At 41.7% G+C, this 19,667-nt stretch overlaps 1 protein-coding gene across 1 annotated transcript in view; it reads right to left on the reverse strand.

Moving 5' to 3' along the window:
- Positions 1–12,100, reverse strand: part of OPN5 (opsin 5) — a 29,057-nt gene extending 16,957 nt beyond the window's left edge. The window contains exons 1-2 of the mRNA XM_050315785.1: positions 12,018–12,100; positions 1,302–1,454 (exon numbers count right to left, since the gene is read on the reverse strand). Of these exons, the coding sequence (XP_050171742.1) occupies positions 1,302–1,440 (139 nt within the window). The 5' untranslated portion in view covers positions 1,441–1,454; positions 12,018–12,100. The remainder of the gene's footprint in view (positions 1–1,301; positions 1,455–12,017) is intronic.
- Between the last annotated feature and the right edge of the window lie 7,567 nt (positions 12,101–19,667).

Genomic DNA, 19,667 nt, shown 5'->3' on the forward strand with positions numbered 1-19,667 from the left:
AACAGAGTGAATAAGGACCCAAAGGGGAGGTTTTTTTGGGCAGTTCAATGAAGACATCTGTCTGTAGAGCAGCAGAAAAAAAATATATATGTGAAAAGTGAGGATACATAGAAAATAGTGCATGAATACCAAAACCAGCACTGAGATACAGCTTTCACCTGCCTCCTCTGCTGCTCTGAATTCTTTTTCCAATAAAGACACAAGCAGCAAAGAAATGAGAAATAAGCAGAGGGCATAAGTAGAAGAGAAATGATAAGAATAACTCTGATACCTTCACTACAGAAAAGATTAGATTACTTAGATCAGTGGGAGGAGTGAGTGTGGATCCTCTACAACAAAGGATCAGGCAGTACTAGAGAGTAGGAGGCAGGGATGTAAAGTAGTGATTGAGAAACACAAATGTAGGAATGACTGATCGATCTTTGTATTTTGTGCAGAACTGGTTGAACAAGTTCTGGTTGAATCAAAACTGAAATAAATGTCAAGAAATCACTGTACACCCTGTATTCAGGTGTTCAGCTGTCTGAACTGAGCTGAGTTTGGTGTAGTTTAGTTATATGTCCTTAGCTCAGCTTTAGGAAAAAATCGCTGTGAGGAACTGCACGAACTAAAGCCATAAGACAAAATCAAACCTTTCTGTGGTTTTGCACCAGCCCCTCTGGGGCTGAAAATGGTTTTCTCCAGGTGGATTTCAAGAGAAAAAGCCAATCAAGAGTTTTAGTAACGCCTCTGCCAATTACATATTTGAGAAAACGGAAGAGAAAGTTGCTTGCGCAGATGAAATGTGCCTCAGAGCAACGTCCAAAGACTTCCTGAACTCTGTCAGGCTTGGTGCTGTGACCACTTCCCTGGGGAGTCTGCTTCAGTACCCCATCACCCTCTGGGTGAAGAACCTTTTCCTAACATCCAACCTAAACCTCCCCTGACACACCTCATGCCATTCCCTTGGGTGTTGAGACGAGTACTGACACAAAAAGATATAACTGGGAAAAAATCACTTCTGCTCAGAGACAATTAAACTGTAAGGTAGTAATTTATCAGTAGGAAAAAAATATAACATTTATTCACTTTTTGCTGGAAGGTCCACTGCCAGTCACTTGTGGCTATCTGGAGCAGCATTGTCTGTTGCCACTAACTGTTCACACCATATTTCTAATACACTTTCTCCTCTCCCTCCTAGATTTTTCTTTCTAGTATGAAGAAATATGTAATTACACATCTAATGCACAGCAGTTTCTGCCTCCTTTGTGAGAGCTACAAGCAGGCAGTCATATTTCAGACACCAATTATAAAATCATTACCAATTACTGTCAAATAAAAGCCAGCTATGATGTCAGCTTCTGTAGAAAGCTTTGATGCAAAGGGGTCTTCCTTCTGGAGGTAATGTGGGACGTATTCTTCCTGGGAGGAAGTGTTATGATCTGATGCCATCCCACTCATGTCCAGTTAAGTGTCTGAAAAACAAGAGGGAACAGTTTGCAATAGATCACATCTGCTGTTAAAAAACGCAAAGATATTTTTGTTCATACACAAGATGCATCTTCCCATCTTTGTTTCTGCTCTGCCACTTTCCAGGGCATTTCAGGATCCAATTCAAAATTGAGCAAAGCATCCTGCCATGATCTATTTCATGGTTTCATCCAAGAACATTGTTATTCACATGGCACCACAGTATAAAAAAGATATTAAGCTGTCAGAGAATGCCCAAATGAGAGCCACAGGGGTGGTGAAGGGTCTGAAGGAGAAGCAGTATGAGCAATGGCTGAGGGCATTTGGTCTGTTCAGATGGAGAAGAGGAGACTGAGGGGAGACTTTATTGCAGTTACAACTTCCTTGTGAGGGAAGAGGAGGGGCAGGCACTGATCTCTGCTTTGTTGGGACCAGTGACAGGACCCAAGGAAATGGCCCAAAGTTGTTGGGGAGGTTTAGATTGGATTATTAGGAAGAAGGTCGTCACTCAGAGGGTGGTTGGGCACTGGAACAGGTTCCCCAGGGCAGTGGTCACATCACAAAGCCTGACAGAGTTCAAGTAGTGTTTGGAAAACACTCTTGGGCACACTGTGTGAGTCTTGGGGATGGTTCTGTGCAGGGCCAGGAGTTGGACTTGATGATCCTGATGGGTCCACTCCAACTCAGTGTATTCTGTGAGTCTGTGGCAGTCCCACAGTAACCCATCTGAGCAGGTGCCATTGTATTGTGGCTTTCAATCTAGGTCTTTGGAAGTGCCTTCCCTGAATATCTTATGGATTTCCCTGTTTCCAGCTTGATCTAAGAGTGCCTCATGACTGAAAATACAGAAAAAAATATACAAAGCAATCTTTTGTGTCTGATTATCTTCGTTGCTCCATGTGTTTAATGTATACTGTACTATTTGTCTTTATTAATAAACACAGTTCTCTTAATGCCAAGAAACTGGTAATTACCAGTTAGACAGTCCCAGCAATCTCTTCATGTCCTGAGGGGTACTATGTCTACAGATGGTAGCTCTAAAAATTTTAAAGATAAGTGAAATCTCATATCTATAAATTGTCCTTAGAGTTGTTTAGGTGTTGGGTTCCAATGCAAATAGCTTTTCCTGGCTATGGTTATAAATAGCAATTGGCTGCAGCAGTCATGAAGAAGAAGCAGCATTATTAAATAATAGACTCATGTAGGAAGGCTTGTTGAGTTTTCTTTCCATTTCCTTTCGTGTGGAAATGGGTCATTGAGGTCAAATACACTACTGGAAATAAAGTGAACCCAGATACAGGAGAATGTGACAGACACCTATGAGGGATATCCCTCCAGGACAACTGAAAAAGTTAAGTGAGGAACCCTTGCATAAGGCAAAAACCTTTCTGCCATGCTTGAAACCATCCAGCCAGGAGCTTCTTAGGGCATTCAGACCTCTCAATTCTTCTTGCCAATGCTTGGTGGGGCAGGAGTGGCACTCAAGAACTTAACACTTGACTCTCAGGGCTTTCATACCTTTTGCTGTGGAACCTGGGACAAAATGGAAAGCTCCAAATTTTGCCTCTCAGAAGTCCAAACTTGAAGGGAGACCAGGTGAGAAGAAAAAAGTATTGCCTTATTTTACCCATTTGCTATCTCTCCTGCATCTTGAAGACAGACAGTCTTCTCAATAACAGACCTGTGTGGCCAAGTACACCTAGGTACACCTAAAGCACTCAAACCCTCTCCCTTTGTCCCTCTAGCTTTGAAAAAAGGTGGTCTTAGGAGACCATCTAGTACAAAAGGATAGACTAAATCATGAATCTGGGAAAGAAAACAATCAGAATGATCATCCTCTCCATCCTATCATAGCCACAGGTCTTGATCCAGATTCTGCCTGGTCTTTAAAAGGATCCTGATGTTTTTCTATCCCCCAGCTTGCACAGTCCCACAGCTCTTCTGTGGCTGCAGCATTTGGGTGTCTGAAGTGATGCAAATAGAAAAGCACATCTGGGACCTGTCAGCACAACTTGAGATTGATACAAATAGCAAAGTGTTTAAGGGCATGTTCCTCTTTTGAGCCACACTAGAATCTCCCACTCCAGTCAGTATCAGGTGACTGACAAGGAAGCCCTCTCTGATCCAACTGTTCATGGAAGATTTTGCTGCTCTGCTCAGTCTAAGTTTTTTTACCTGCTTGTAAATGTTAATCTTGTGACAGACTACTCCTATCTGGTTGCTAAAAAAGAAGCACCTTATTGTGGCTTTAAGCAGAGAGAGCAAATTATTTCTTGAAAATTTTCAACAAAAATAAAAGGAATTAATGTCAAATTTCCCAGAAGATACAAAAACTCTCCTCATTATTGTAGTAATGCCTGATGAATCAAAAATAAATTTCAGATATAAGAAGATAAAAGCCAACCCTACTTGATTCACACTAAAAGTTTATAGTGACATATAATGCAGGGAATAATACTAGATTATGGCTTTAAAAAATGTTCATCATCCTGATTGGGCAGAAATTAACTGTGTCCCCCAAAATGATGCTCTATGAAAGAATCAGATCTCACTTTTAGAGCACATAAACAGAAAAGGATGTAATTAACAAGGCAGAATAATTAGTTCTCATGTAATTCCAAGTCAAAAAAAGCCATAATCTTGATCTGCATCTCATGTCTAAATGTTGGGTAAAAACATATGGAGAGGGATAACTTTTATAATAATAGGTAAACCCTAGCAAATGTAGGGGATGTCCATTTTCCCAGCTGAATTATTTCAGAAACCATCATTTGAACTGCTAACTCTGTTGATTTTATTTATACACGTGCTTTTTGAAGTATCACAATATTAAATGCCTGATAAAAGTCATAAACGTTCTGATCCACAGCTCCTAAAAGTTAATAGTCAGTGACAGGGACTATAAAATGTTATTTTAATAGAAATGCCAATGATCCCTGCTTGTACCAACCCTCATTGCTTGCAAGCTCCTGTGAACTCCTAAAACATATTTGGGAAGCTGTAAATAGGAAGTAGACTAGCCCAGATTCGAATTATGCCTTCTTCCACGAGCTTAGATAAATATGGGCACATACCAGCAAAATCTGGAGTCCTTCATCTAAATTAGTAAGAAAACAATCACTATGATTATGTTAGGCAGCTAAAAATGGATATATTTAGTTTATGTAGCACAGCCAAAGTGGTATGAAATCAGGAAAGCATTTTTGTAACTAATGATGGAAATTTTAATACCAACCATTAAAAAAAAAAAAATTAAAAATTCTGAAAAACCTAAAGGTATTTAGTATTAGAAAAAGCCTTCTATGTTTCATAGGAATGAAAGAAACTGAACTACCATCAGATGCTGCAGAAATCTTCTGTGGAAGTTACTGTGGCAGCAATGCTCTCATGTGCTTGAGAAGAGAACACAAGAAATCGTGGACCACATTCAAGCGTGGCAATTATTTGTAGAAGCAGATTAATTTACCAAGGAATAAATGTCAGAGTGGAGCAAAAGATATCCATGGACCCAGCATCACCTCACAGAAAGTTATTAGAGCTCATTTTGAAGGACTTTATACAGCTAAAGTGATAACATTATCAACTGTGTTAATTAAGAAAATAATTTTCTGCTCTCTCATGATATGTTAAAAACAATAAAGCTATGAATAATTTTGAGTCAATAAAAAGACAAGAGCTAATACCAGCAACTATTGTTATCTTTTTAAGAGGAAAAAAGGTAACTATCTCTTCCTTTAATTTGTCCAATGACATCTATTTCTCACAGTCCCCACAGCAAAGTTAGTCATCTCTCAGTGTCTCCTGGATCCCAGCTCCTGCTGTCAAGTGTCATTTTTATCCTAAACTTTCCCTGTGTATTTTGAGGAGCTCATTTCATGGACACGGGCTGTGGAAACAGGAAAAGGTCCCAGTGGGCAGTGAGAGGTGAAACCTATTTTTAATCAAAGCACCAGTTAGGTGCTTCTATTTTCTTTCAGTCTTAAAGCTATGCAGGAAGACTTACTATGGAACTTTGAAAAACATGCAATAATTTTAAAAAATGTGATGATAAATTCACAAGTGGTTATGTGAGTTTTAGGTGCTTGTCGTGGTTTGATCCGGCCTCTGCCTCTCCTGGCAGTCTCTACTCACATTCTCCACCAAAAACGTCATGGGTTTGCTCTGGGCCAATTTTCTCTCACCCCCCACACAACTGCTATAAGTTGAGAGAAGGTTTGTGCAGACAAAAGATATTTGATTGGGGAGAATAATATTAAGATTCATTACTAGCAAGATTAAAAACTAAAGAACTATATCTACAACAATTCTAATTAGGCAAAAATATTATGTATTTACAGAAATACCCCTCCTCCCTTTGTATCAGTTCAGGAGGAGAAGCAGTTTCTGTTCTATTTCCGGAGCTCCAGGTCTTTTAAATAACTTTGCAGCATTAGAAAGTTCTTCTTCTGTTATCTCTGGACAACAACTCTGATTCGTCACATCTGGAACTGTTTCTCTTTCTCTCTCTTTTCTATGTCAGCCTCAGGGCTGGGCCTCCCCCCCCTCCTGGGCTAAGACCGGAGGCTGGGGTGTTACCCAGGTCCTGTAGGGTCTTCCATGGACACCTGTTCACCATGGATCTTCACCACAGAGTCACAGGGGATAATGGCTTTAGAGTCCACCCCTATTTCCTGGGGGGTCCCTTCCCACAGGAGAACAGTCCTTGAGAGACCTCTCCGACGTGGGTCCATCTCTCAGGCAACAGGTCTTCCATTCCCTGCTGTCCCTCAGGGTCACAAATTCAGCTGCACCAGCACAGATCCCTCACTGACATCCCAGGCCTACCCGAGCCTTCTGTTCCAGCACAGGTCTCTCTCTCTCTCCATGGGCCACAGGTCTCCAGCAGGACTCTGTTTCATTCTAGGCTTTCTCATGGAGTCACATCTTCTTCAAGGATTCCTCTGCTTCGGCATGGGCTCTTTCCTGAGCTGCAGAGGGTCGTCTCTGCTCCCCAGCAGTTTTCCACAGGTGGCAGGGATTTTAGTTTTCAGTCAGACAGTGCTCCCTTCCCCTTACAGGTGGATCCCCTTAAGTGATCCCACACTGCAGTAGGTCTCCAGTGTCCCAAGCGTGGGAGCAGAGCACACACAGAGCACCACAGCCTACCATCTAGCTCATCTACAGACCAGCTTTCCAGCACATTCCATGATGAAAGGCCCCCTGTGCCTGTGAAAACAGATTTAAAACCACAACAAAAGAAACCAACCTGCTGCTTTTTAGAAATGGATTTGTGCTTCTATCTGTGCTGCAGACACTCATCTTTAATTAATACAAACAATTTCGCTTTTAAATAATATATTCTTTAAAATGGAACTGATCAACTCTAGCCAACCTCAGGAGATCAAAAATCATCACCCAAACACTATAAAATGTCAATATCAAACCTCAGAAGTTCTGAGATTAAAGGAAAAAGTGATGTGAGGATTTTTGTTGGGCCTAATGAATGCAGCTCTGCCAGCCCTACATCAGTTCTGCTCCATGCTTTCTCCTCATGTCTCACTGGGCTGCTTCAACATGTCCTTGGTGGCTCAGCCAGGCTCTTCTTACCCTGAGGAAGGGCAGGACACTCCATCCCCACCTCTCTCAGGAAAGAAGATGACCACAGAATAGTGATAGCCTTGCTGATCCCTTTCTCTTACAGGGAGGGCACTGAAGGAGGAGAGAGAAAAAAAATCTTGGCTGTTCTTGCCAAGGACCTGATGTTTTTCCTCAGATTTAGGCAAATCGTAGCAATTTTCATCCCAGATTGCAACAAGCATGACATTTTGCAGGAGCTGAGTGGCAGTAACCAAAAAGATTCGACCATTCCCTGTCACTTATCATAGAATCATGGAATGGTTTGAGTTGGCAGGGACCTTAAAGATCATCTTGTTCCAGCCCTCCTGCCATGGGCAGGGTCACCTTCCACTAGACCAGGTTGCTCAGAACCCCATCCAGCCTGGTCTTGAACACTTCCAGGGATGGGGCATCCACAGTTTCTCTGGGCAACCTGTGCCAGTGTCTCACAACCCTCACAGCAAGGAATTTCTCCCTAATATCTAATCTAAACCTGCCCCTGTCAGTTTATTTCCCTTATTTATCAGGCACTGACATTTGGTTTCAGGGTTTTGTAGACCCCTTGGTGGCTGGCTCAGTGCAGACACAGCACGAGACTTTCCACGCCCCCAAAAAAAAGTTCAGCCTGTGAGCTTTAAGGTCCCATCTTCACCTACAACATCACCTGGCAAGGAAATGAGCTTCACAATAACTGCTACCTCAGCAGCTGCAAACCTGTCCAGTCTGTGTTTTTGTCCATTTATATTTCATCACACATCATGACTTGGCCACTGCCCATCTTCTCCATACTAGCCCACCTGTTTTCCCATCTTCTGATGGAAATTCTCACAGTTCCCTACTCTCCCGAGAGAACAGGAAGGTCTGGAGGACTAAGCACAGAGCAACCCCCTGGATCCTGCTGAGTCTCATCTCTTCTTTGATTTTATGGTCAATTTTCAGCAAATTGCTAAACCTCTTCCCCCTGAAGGGAAACAGAGTGAATTGGCATCTACAGAGGAGGTGGGCCAATGGACTAATGTGTTCTGGTGTAATGGCTCCCAAGTCAGTGATCCAAGGAAGAAAAATGTGTTCTGCTGTTTTGGAAAATTATTATAAACCACAAGGTGTCCTAAGCGATGTGGAGGCACTCAATGCTTTTATGAAGTACAGATTAACTTCTTAGCTCCAGCAACAGCAGATTGTGATTTTGCAGGTGATGGAAAACTCAGAGACCTGAAGTTGTGGGGGTTTTCCCCAGTATAGCATCTTCAGAAGAAAACTGAATTATGTACAGTAGGGAGATCAAAACCAAAATTTCAGATTCATCCCAGCAGCCTGTTATATTTTCAATTTTTGACGTGAAAAACCACAAGCATTATTGTTTTCAAAATTTATACAGTTAGCCCTCAGTATCCAGAGGGCATATAACAACATGCACAAGCCTGAAGTCATTCGAATTATACAACATATTTGTGGATTTGTTTTCCTATACCTCAATAAAACAACAAATAAATGATGCTCTCTGTGGTGTAGTGCCTCCTAATATCCCTGACAGTGGCCAGATATGTATTTTTGTCCAGGAGCAGCATCTGAAGCTGCTAGGGCAAGCAAACCATGGAATAAATAAATTGAGCAAGATGGGTAGAGAAGCAGCCTTCACAATAGTCATCTCTGATTAGGGAGATAAATCTCTTGCCTCCTCACCCTGGCTGTTAATAGACCCCTCTGCATGTGGTTTCCCAGAGCCCAGAACCACGATGCTCAGTGGTAACTTTGAGTGGTGACTGGAGTGTCACACCCTGCAGAAGGCAGACAGCTGGGAAATGAGACTGTGGCATGTGATCATTACAACCTTTCTGACTGAAAAACAGGCTGGGGAGTACATCAAGCAAACACATACTCCCTGTCTGATTTCACAGAAGGATAAATTCTGGTTTTGCTGCTACTAATGAGTGTCCAGCCTATTCCTAACCATGGAAATTTCACAGCTTCCCAAGGTAATTTTTTCCTGAGGTTAATTAAAATTCTCAGAGAAGGAAACTTGAGACCACTACCCTGTTAAACAACTTACAACGTTAGACCAGAAAGACTAATTTTCCTCCCAGATCCTTAATATATGATATAGATAGATTCTTTTGGGGGATGAATAATATTAGGGATTAATATTAGGGATTAATTTCAATATTTTAGGGGTCTAATTAGTGCAGATTCAATAATCTGCTGAATTCAGCCTTAATAAAAGGCTTATTAATGCAAGACAGATTATGAACAGGGCTGCACACAAGGGAGGGAAATTCAAGTGCCTTGAACATGGAGAAGGGTAGTAGCATATTGACTTGTGTCACTGCTTTGGCAAGAATTGGGCATCAACTGTGCTTTTTAAAGATTCAACAAAATATTGAAATTCGCCATGATATTACATCACAAAATATACATGAGCTGCAAGAGCTGTAGATGCGGGATGGTGGGAGGAATGCAAAAAGATTAATTCAGAAGAACCTGAACTCAAACACAAGCATTATTTTATCTGGTGAATAGAAGGTGCTCAAGAAGCACTGAGAAAAACTCAATTTGGGAAATTAGGGTGAAGAACCATGTATATGTCAATGTTTGATAAATAACAACAAGATTTGCTTCTGCTTGGGTTTTAGTCCATAAACCCAACCTAATTGCAAAGCACTGTACACAACAACAGCCAGTGCCCATAGCAGAGGACACTGCCAGTGTCCTTGCCAGGCTGGCAGCACCTGAAATGCATCCACAGCTTGCCCAGGAAGCAGAGCACATTATACCAGGGCCCCTTTTTAGACTAAAAATTCATCTCTCGATCTGAGCACTCTTTGCAAAGTTCCTCAAAGTCGAGAGCCAGCCTATTAGGAGAAAAAGATCTTGTTCCCACTGTATCCCCTCTGCATTATGGAGCCCTCTGACACGTCAGGATTTCCTTACATTCATGTTTGAGCTCACCTTGCTTACAAATTTCAAGACACCCACCCTTGCTCTTGTCTGGGGAAGACAGCACCGTATTTTTTTGCAGGAATTTTCCTAGGAGTCCTGGTAGTGAGCAGATCAGCTGTGTGAACCTGCTGCAGCAGAGTAACCTGCCAAGTATCAAGCTCTACCCCTTTGCTAATATTTCAGAGGGAACTAGGTTGCCTCTGTAGACCTGAGTCAAAACAAACTTAACTAAAAGAGAGCAGGCATTTCACAAGATCTGGAGAGGCTGCAAAGGTTTTATTGAATATTTCTGTGGCATCGACAGCACAGCAGCAAATAAAGCATTTCACACTCCTGCTTTCCTGAGGTTGACTTGTGAAAAAAGCATGTGCCACTCAAATATGGGAGCTACGTAATCAGCAGAGACAGTCTAGAAGAAAATGAAAAGCAGTCACAACCAAGCATCATTTAGAGAGGATAAAAACTAGTCTCAGTAACCCAGCAAGGGACATTTTAACCAACAAAACAGTACCCCAATTGTAGCCCCACAGGAGAACAAGCAACAAGGAAGAGCCACGAAAATAAGACCAGCTGAAGAAGAACAGAAAGGCAATGACAGTTTATGAGATTACAGCACCTGCAATTTCAGTTTAGAACACCTTTTTGGCAGAGGTTTCCTATTGCACAGAAAATCCTACCCCTATCTTTCGACATCACTGTCCATTTGTCCACTAAAGAAATGTCCTGGAGACACACAAAAGCCTGAGCCTGTCCCAAGGAGAAACAAGAGGCTTCCTGGCAGACCAGCATATGAAATCTCATCTGTTCCTTTCTCATGTAAAATATAAGGCCTGGAGTAACTACTATTTTCCAGCTCATAGACTTAATTAGAGAGGCTTAGTGATCTACATGCAGTCATATAACTAGTCAGAGGCTGGGAATGCAACTTGGAAATGCTGATTCCCTTTCCCTTGCTCTCTCTGCTGGATCTTCTCCTCCTATTGCAGGCTGGGACTGATGTTAGAATTGTCCATTTGCTGCCTGTTTTCGACTGAGGTAGCTGAGCACTGCAAACTGGGGTGCAGCCAAGTACCCAGAGAGGGTGCTGCAGCCCGCTCAGAGAAGAAACACTCTCCAATTGCAAGCAAACACAAGGATGTGCTGATCCCTGACTCTCAGGTGAGAGTACTTCAGTGCTATTTTACAATTAGATGCAGCTCAAATTTCTGCTAGGTTCAAAGAACTGGATTTTCTTTGATGCAAAGCACCAAAAGCACTGTGCTGACTTCTTGTCTGGAGTTGTACAACTCCAGGCAATTCCCTTCTGTCTTTGAACAAGGGATGTGAACACAGTTTCTGCAAATACTTTCTCTCTTGTTGTAAGAGAGTGCTTTGGGATAGTCATTTCTTACTTTGAAATTAAACAATAATCAGTATAAAATCTATACCATTCAGATAATCAGTATCAAATAATCAATGTTTTATGCTCCTAATATTGTTCAAAGCCACAAGTGAACAATTCTCTTCCAAATTCATTTTGTAATAAAGTTAATGCCAGATTTGTGCAGAATTCCAAAAAGAAAGCGCCAGTCCAAATAGGACAATATTTATCAAAATGCCATTACACAGGCTAGTCCTGTTACACCATGAAATTATCCCTGGTTATATCACACATGCCTGGAGACTCTAATACCATCAGAAGGGCTAGAGGAAAGAAAGGGATAAATGGCACCATGCAACATCAAAACTCTCAGAAAATATTTCTGAATTTCTCAGGTACATTTCTGAAGGCTACACCCTAAAATCTTTAATCCTATGATGAAACATTTTATTCTGCAGGAAGAAGAGAAGTAGAATGGCAATCAAAAGGATTCCATGAAACTAAATATCAGTGAAGCTAATATGAAAATGGACATAATTAAGAATACAGTGAAAACATGCAATATAAGCACCTAGATGTGTATCTATGCATGCCATTTTGCACCTGCATACTCTTCTGCATTTACACACCTACACTTTCAGCATCTTACAAGAACAGGAAGAGAAACAGGACGTACCTTACTGATGAACTCTGTATAGAGCATCCCCCCTAGAGCTCTGCAGCTGCTTTTATTTCAGTATCTGGACCGGAGTGATCTGTAAAAGCATAAATCCACAGTGCTCTTGGTGTTTCAAGCTTCAGAATTCAAGAGGAAGACGGGGAAATCATTCTCTTCCTCAGTACAAGGAGATCTCTCTGGTTTTCCCCCTTCCCAGCTCGGACTCCCGGACTCTGGATGCTGTTCCTCCCTCTGTCACTCTTCCCGGTGGTGCTGCTGTCGATCATCCGTCTCGCCCCATGAAATTCCCTCTCCGGTGTATCCTGCCCCTATGTCCGTGTGCATCAGCTTTCCAAAGAGCACTGACACCTCAGAGAGGGACCCTGGGAGTGTACCACTGGCAGAGGAAGGGGCATAAGGCAGACCCAGCCAAAATCTGTCAAAGCACATGTCATATGTTGCCGGGTCCCTCCTGCCAGCACAGTTGTAATCCTGTTTATCAGCTGCACCACAGAACAGAGAATGCTTTTAAAACTTGAAGGTGCTTTTTCTCCTCAAGTTATTCTTACTTTATGGTAAGAGAGCACAAAGAACTGAAGTTCTAAAAGGTGCTTTCACAGAGGTAATAAAAGCATCTTTTGGTGTTGTATTTCATTGTTCTTCTCTAGCTCCACCAGTCACTTAGAAAACTGGGCTGAGTAGCAGAAATACATGTGTGTAAATCATCATCACTGCCCTGAAAATTTTTACATTAACTTAAGACCTGACTTTCAATCCCCACAGCAGGGAAATAAAATCTAAAGCCTGAAGAATTTTGCAAAGATGAAATACAGGAATCAATCCCTGATTTTTCTCACCTAGGCAGATGGCTGAGCCCCACAGAGTCAGTTCTCTTTCAGCAACTGCCTGGTCAAGAAGAACTTTCCTGGGTAACACAGCAAACTGAATCCAGTCCTGGATAAGGAAAGAATATTGCAGGGAACATTTTCACATGCTTTGTAACCTGGCACTTACCCTGTCACCTTTCTGCCAGGGGCTAGGAATTAAGAGGTTGCAGAAGTCACTGAAAGATTTTAATAAACAGCAGCTTCACTTGGCATTTTAATATCAAAGACAAATAGAGACCATGACACTTGTTTTGCTTTATTTAAAAAAAAAAAAAAAAGTATCACTAATTCCATGGGAGTCTTTCTATGCTTCCCAGAGGTGGAAGGATTGTATTCTACAAGTAACAGAGAAGGAAGAGTTCTCTCCTACAATGATAGAAGAAGATAAAGGCAGAAAATTATTTCCAGAAATACAAAGATTTTTTTGAGCCAGGGCAGAGCCTCACAGTAAGGCTGGATACCACTCTCTGATGGTTACATAAAAACAATTCCGTCCTAATGAAGGAACTGGGAGTAGCCCAGTTTTCAATTACAGACTGGCCCCAGTCAGTTCAGTGCAGCCTTGCTTGGCACACCCACAGATCCCTCAGCCCACAGGCACTGTGTGTCAAGGGAGGAATCCTGAAACTGCAGAAAGCAACTGTCTAACTGACCCAAAATCTAGGCTGCACCATCAAAAACCCTGTGTGCCAAGTGATTCAGGCCAGTTCACTGCAGAATTAGCAGGGACCCAGTGCTGTACGCTCAGCTGGTTTGAAGCTGCTTTGCAGAAAATGCTCATCGTTAATGCCATGTTTTATTTAAGGGGTGAAGAACCAGAGAAAGGTGAAAAGTACATGATTTTCCAAAGAGAAAACCCACTCTAGGTAAGAGCTGCAGTCTTCCAAACTGTCAGTGTGTGCCGAAACAGTTGTAGACATCAGGAAAGCTCCAAGCCCTCCAAAATCAGTAATGTTCTGATACCCTGCAGGACTCAAGAGCAGACCGAGGTAACTGGCTGCTTTGTAGGTGGTAAGTTCTGAGAACAGATGACACCTGGTGTCTCTCCCCTCCTCATCTCCACTTTTTGACATTAACATGGAGCAGAGCAATAAACACCATCACTTAGTGAGGGTTAAAGAGAACAGTGTAATTCAGGATGGTCAGAACTTGGTAAGGGCAAAGAATGGTTGAAAAGGAGGAAAATGGAAAGATGAGTGTAATTTAGAGCCTCACCCAGAACCCTTGGTGCTCAGAGACTGAAGGATCATGGTTCTTCTCCAAACAGTAATTTCTTTACAGAGAACTTCAGACTCAAAAAGTAGTAGATGTGAATTATAAATCAAAGTCCTTCTAGGGAATATCACTTATCTCGAGGAAAGATTTTGCAGAAATCGTAGCTAACAACTCACGAAAGGAAGCAATGGAAGAAAATTGAGTTTATTTCTCAGTTTATTGCAGGTGGTGTTGGTGATATGATGTTGTCATTGTTAGTAACAGATTGCTGATGCCAATCTCATTTTAGTTCTCATCTTAACTGGTCTTGACTTGCTTTGCTAACTGGTCTTATTTTCCTTGCCTGAGCAGCAAAGTAATCAGGGCACTAAACTCGTAACAGCAAAATAAGTAAAATGGTCAGAGAGGGTTATTTTTTTAACCACAGCCCTTTAAACCTTGGACTTGTTCATATTTGGTAAGATTCAGTCATATTACATGTGGTAAAATTCCAGCAAAGAACCACATGTGAGTGAAAATTCTAGCATGGTATAGGGTTATAGAATGGCTGGGAAAGAAGCTTACTAACAAAAATAGCGTAAAATATCCCCAAGCAAACCTCAAAACTGAGGAGTATTAGAAAATACAAATCACTGCCATCAGCAGCAACGCTGGCAACTTGGGGCACTGACATTTTGTCACGGCAGCCCTCGGCCAGACCACAGGAAATCACAGGCAACAAGAGTGGGAAAGTAGCTTTGGAGGAGAGGCACAGCAAGGGGACAATGTACCCAGGATCTTTTTATTAATTACATAAGTAATATCACTCCTTTTATTTTAATTGAACAATTTGGATTAATGGTGCATTAATGTAGTTTTAATTGGACTTAAAAACAGCTTTTAACTTATCTTAATTAGACTAACAACCAATTCTTGTGTTTGTTTATTAAGTCCATAACAGGATTTTGACTGTACCAGGCCAGGCTGAAGGTGTAGTTCAAGTGCTGTGAACTGTTTGATGAACTAGTTCAGGCTTAGTGAAGATGTGAGACTTAAGAATTCAAGCTGTTGAAAAATGTTTTCAGGAATCTTGGAGACAAAAAAATCCACAAAGTTTGGAAAATGTTCCAGTGGCTGAAAGAACCAAGAAGTTGCTGATCTCCCAAAGCTTGGATGAATCTAGGTGTTATGTACCATGAGAAATAGAGAAATAAAAGCCAATATTGAACACGCTTGCAAGAACAGAAAATTGAATATTTTATTGATTTTTTTTTTTAGAAAAGTAATGTACAGGACAAAAAAGGTACTGGGAAAAATATCCTTCAGCCTTCCAGTTCATTCATTCAATTTTTTTTTCCTATTTTTAAAGAAGCTTTCTAACAGATTATTGATTTAATATAAAAGCAAATAAAAACTAAATCAGAATGGCAGTATTTCTATTACTGATACACCACAGAACTGTAGCACATTTTTTCAACAACCAGCACAAAGCACAGTGAAGCTCCATGTTAACTGCACACCACTACTCAATAATCTTGGTGCAACAGAAAGAACATCAGAACAAACTGCAGGGTGTCTTAAACGTTCAGCATGTTTATTTACATGGTTATTAAAAACTATAAATTGTGGCTTTGTTTTTTTTTTAATGCCACACTGATCAACTGAGATGAAAATTAACTCTCTTCTCTGCTTGTGGGATTTCATCTTGACTACACACAGTGGGATGAAAGAAGGGAATTTGAGTGCAAAAGCTTCATCCATCCAGATGTGTCTATTGAAATTAGTCTTATGGCACTTGTATGCTCTCATTAAAAAATGGAAGTGAGGACTCATTAGAGGGCAAGGCTGTGTGAACCTCTAAGTCACACATTATGACGTGTGACACAGTGAATTAACACAATGCCAGTGCAAAGCTTGAGGCACAGAAGAACTTAGTGGTGGTGGTGCCATCCTCTCTTGGGGACTCATATTCCAGCTGCCAGAACATGTTAACTGAGTCATTGGCTGCACTGAATCTACTTGCACCATTTTGGATGATATTTTAAATGTTACTGCTGGGGCAGGCTTTTCCAAGTCGAGCAACTGTGCATGTGCCCAGGTCTTCCCTGTTGGCATAACGCTGGATAAACTCTGCTGCCCTCACCACTGAGACCTTCTCCACAGTGCTGACCCTCTGAGAGAGATTCCTTGCTCAGCAAATGTGTAGGATAATGAAAAATACAATAAAGCCTTAAAACACTTTTTCCTCCACCCCTCCCTTCTTCTTGGGTTCAACATCACTCCAGATTTCCTTGTCCTCTTGCCCTCGGTGGCACAGGGGGACAGGGAATGGTTCTGTAGTCAGTTCATCACATGGTGTCTCCAATGCTCCTTACTCCTCAGGGGCAGGACTCCTCACCCTCTTCCCCTGATCCAGTGTGGGGTCCCTGTCTTGAGAGGCAGTCCTCCACAAACTGCTCCAGCATGAGTCCTTCCCATGGGCTGCAGTTCTGCGTGACCTGCTCCACTGTAAATCCCTCCCACAGGCTGCAGTCCCTCAGGAACAGGTTGCTCCTGTGGGGTTCCCTGAAGGTCCTGACACCAAACCTGCTCCTCTCTCCGTGGGGCCACAGGTCCTGTCAGGAACCTCTTCAAGTGTGGGTTTCCCATGGGGTCACATCCTCCCCTGGGCTTCCCCCTGCTCCAGTGTGGATTCCTCCATGGGCTGCAGGTGGATCTCTGCTCCCCCATGGGCTGCAGGGGCACAGCTGCCTCACCCCAGCTCTGCACCATGGGCTGCCAGGGAATCCCTTCTTCAGTGCCTGGAGCACCTCCTGCCCCTCCTTCTGCACTGACCTGGGTGTCTGCAGGGCTGTTGCTCTCACACACTCTCACTCCTCCCTTCCAGCTGCTGCTCTGCAGAAGGTTTTTTTCTTCCTTCTTAAATATGTAATTACAGAGGCCATTTTACCTCACTATAGAATGCATAGCTGAGAGTAGTCAAGTGAATTGTCCTCTAAAAATGCCAAGTTTTCTAGAACTAGAGAACTAGGTCTAAAATTAGTCCTAACTTTTCCTTACATATCCCTCCAAAACAACCTGTACCAACCACCACTGCAAAGGTAAGCAGTGCCTCTTTAGCACGCATATATTTGTCTTACTAAGGCGCATAAAATCTGTGTGATCAATCAAGCCACTAATTCTGTCCCCTGGGTGTGCAGAACTTGTCAAAGACATCTTCCAACTAGGCCACCTGCTGACAGCTCACTCAGGCCATCTGGGTACATATCACTTTAAAAAAAGGCCTGTCTCCAGCAGGGAGGACACCTTGGGATCCTTCACTTCCAAACACTGGTCCCCAATCTCCCAAGAGGAGGAACATGGATGGTGCAAATCAAAGAAACAGCCAACAAAGTGCAGGTAAGCAGACTTTATTCTATAGCATATGAAGATAATTACATATGCAAGGGAGATTCATCTCACCTAATGGGAGTTGGTGAAACATTAAACATCAAAATTTAAATATCTATCAGCCTTTTATCTTTAGGCATCAGAAAAATAAACAGAAAAAAATAAAATGTTTTCATCATTCAAAAGGGGAAATAGGCAAAAGAAAAATGGAAAAATACATTTTGATTAAAACTTGAAATTAAAATTTCTGATGTTAGATACTTTCTAAATACTCATTTTTTATTACTTTATCCCTGAAAATGCACAATGATTCTAAAAATTTAATTAAAGTTAAGCAGTTGACTTGCTTCTTGGTTTCTTAAGGAAATGATGACTATATAATTACAGTGTCCAAGTTTTCTCCACTAACTTTTGAACTTATTAATTCTCTCAAAACCAGAAACTAATGGAAATCTCTGATTATATCTCTTTTAATGTTTTGAAAAACAAGAGCAAGAGCATAGATAAAGGAGATGCAGAACCATAGGCAATGCAAGGGAAACCACCAAATTTACAGTTTGGAGCAGCTCCCTTCTTTGACAGCAAATCCCTTCCATGTCCATCTTTATCTGGAGAGAAGTGCTTGGGTTTGTACCTGCCAGTCTTTCAACTAGAAATTTCCCTGCTTTTTGCGTAAGTTTCGTTAAACTGATCTAACTTACGGCAAAGTGGTTTTAGCAAGTGGATTTGATAAGATTCCACCCAAAACATGTCTCCTAACAGGAACTGGGCAAAATAAGTCTCTGCTTTCACAGAGTCCTCGCTGGAGTTACTGATTTATTCACCACAGTGAATGATTGTGTCTTGTGCCTGTGTGACCTCCAACAAGGATCAAGGAACTGTTACAGTCAGATCAGACAGTTTAACACAAGGATGACTCAGCTGAGGCCGCCAGCTGAGACATCCAATGGCAACTATATGTGTAAATTATATTTTCAAGTCTTTCTTTTCTCTGGGTGCTCTTTAGGCACAGAAAACAAGAGAAAACTCTGTCCTATAAAGTGGAGTCTCTCGAAGAGAAGAGTGATTGCAAATGAGAGAAAAAGGAAAATAAGTGAAGAATGGGCAGGAGGTAGGAAAAAAAGAAAGACATTCAAACCAGTGAAAGCAAGAGAGAAAAGTCTTGAAGTAAAGTGGGTTGGAAGATGAAAGATATTCAAAAGGGGGAAAAAAGAAAGAGGAAGAGTTTCTGAAAATACATCCTAGTTTATTTAAACAGCATCTTCTATGGCGCAATAATCTCCAAGATCCCCTTTAAAGCTTCAGGGTAGGGACATCTTCCCTTTTCAAGTCCCTGTGTGACTCTCAACCTCAGCCTTGTCTACCATTTGCCTTTTCCCCTTTCTCACCATTCCCTTCCCAGGTACTGTTGCTTCCCTCTGCATCTTACGTATTTTAGTCCTTGTACAAGTCTCCTCATCTCCCCAGTCCCACAAGTGTCAGGCTGGAGTTTATTTACCATGCTCTATTTACTAAGAAATAAAAGCAAGGAGCCATGATGTGCTCTTGAGACTGTTGTGCCTGGTCTGGATTGTGTTTGTGGTGCCCTGACAACACGGGTTGTACTAGCTGCGTTATAGCAAGTGTGGGAGCAGGGAAGTCTCTGCATGCAGCAGGGTGGTAAGAAGGCTCTACCATCAAATTAGCACTTTTATACTACAAAAAAACCCTCTCTAAACAGAGTTATCTTCAATGCAACAGGACATGGGGGTGGGAGGGATGGTAATGGTAACCCAGAAGGAATTGGAGATGTGCTTGGAGCTGTTGAGCTTTTGTCACTGATTTATTTCAGGTGGAAATAAGAATGAAAAATATACTTAATAAGAAAATACATAATCACAGCAGAAGACTGTTTCTTGAACAACTTAATTAGTTTTTTTGTGGAAGATAGTATAAGGGAAATGTTCCATTTTCTCCACTTGAATGTGCTGGTGATAGATGCAGGTTTAACATCAATTCTTTCGTGGTATTTTCAGACTTCAAATACAGATGGACAAGTCACATTTTATATTTTAAACAGCTATCCAAAACCTCAGCCACTGCTTATTTTTGTATCAATACAGCAGTATTTACCCATTTTGCATCACTTGAGTCAAGATACAAAGAAAAAACCCAGACAGAACAGGAAAGCCTTCCCAGCTGGGAGCAGACACTTAGG

This window comes from Myiozetetes cayanensis, unplaced genomic scaffold (assembly GCF_022539395.1).
Source record: "Myiozetetes cayanensis isolate MyiCay16 unplaced genomic scaffold, myiCay2020 scf2-11, whole genome shotgun sequence".
In the NCBI taxonomy this organism is placed as follows: domain Eukaryota; kingdom Metazoa; phylum Chordata; class Aves; order Passeriformes; family Tyrannidae; genus Myiozetetes; species Myiozetetes cayanensis.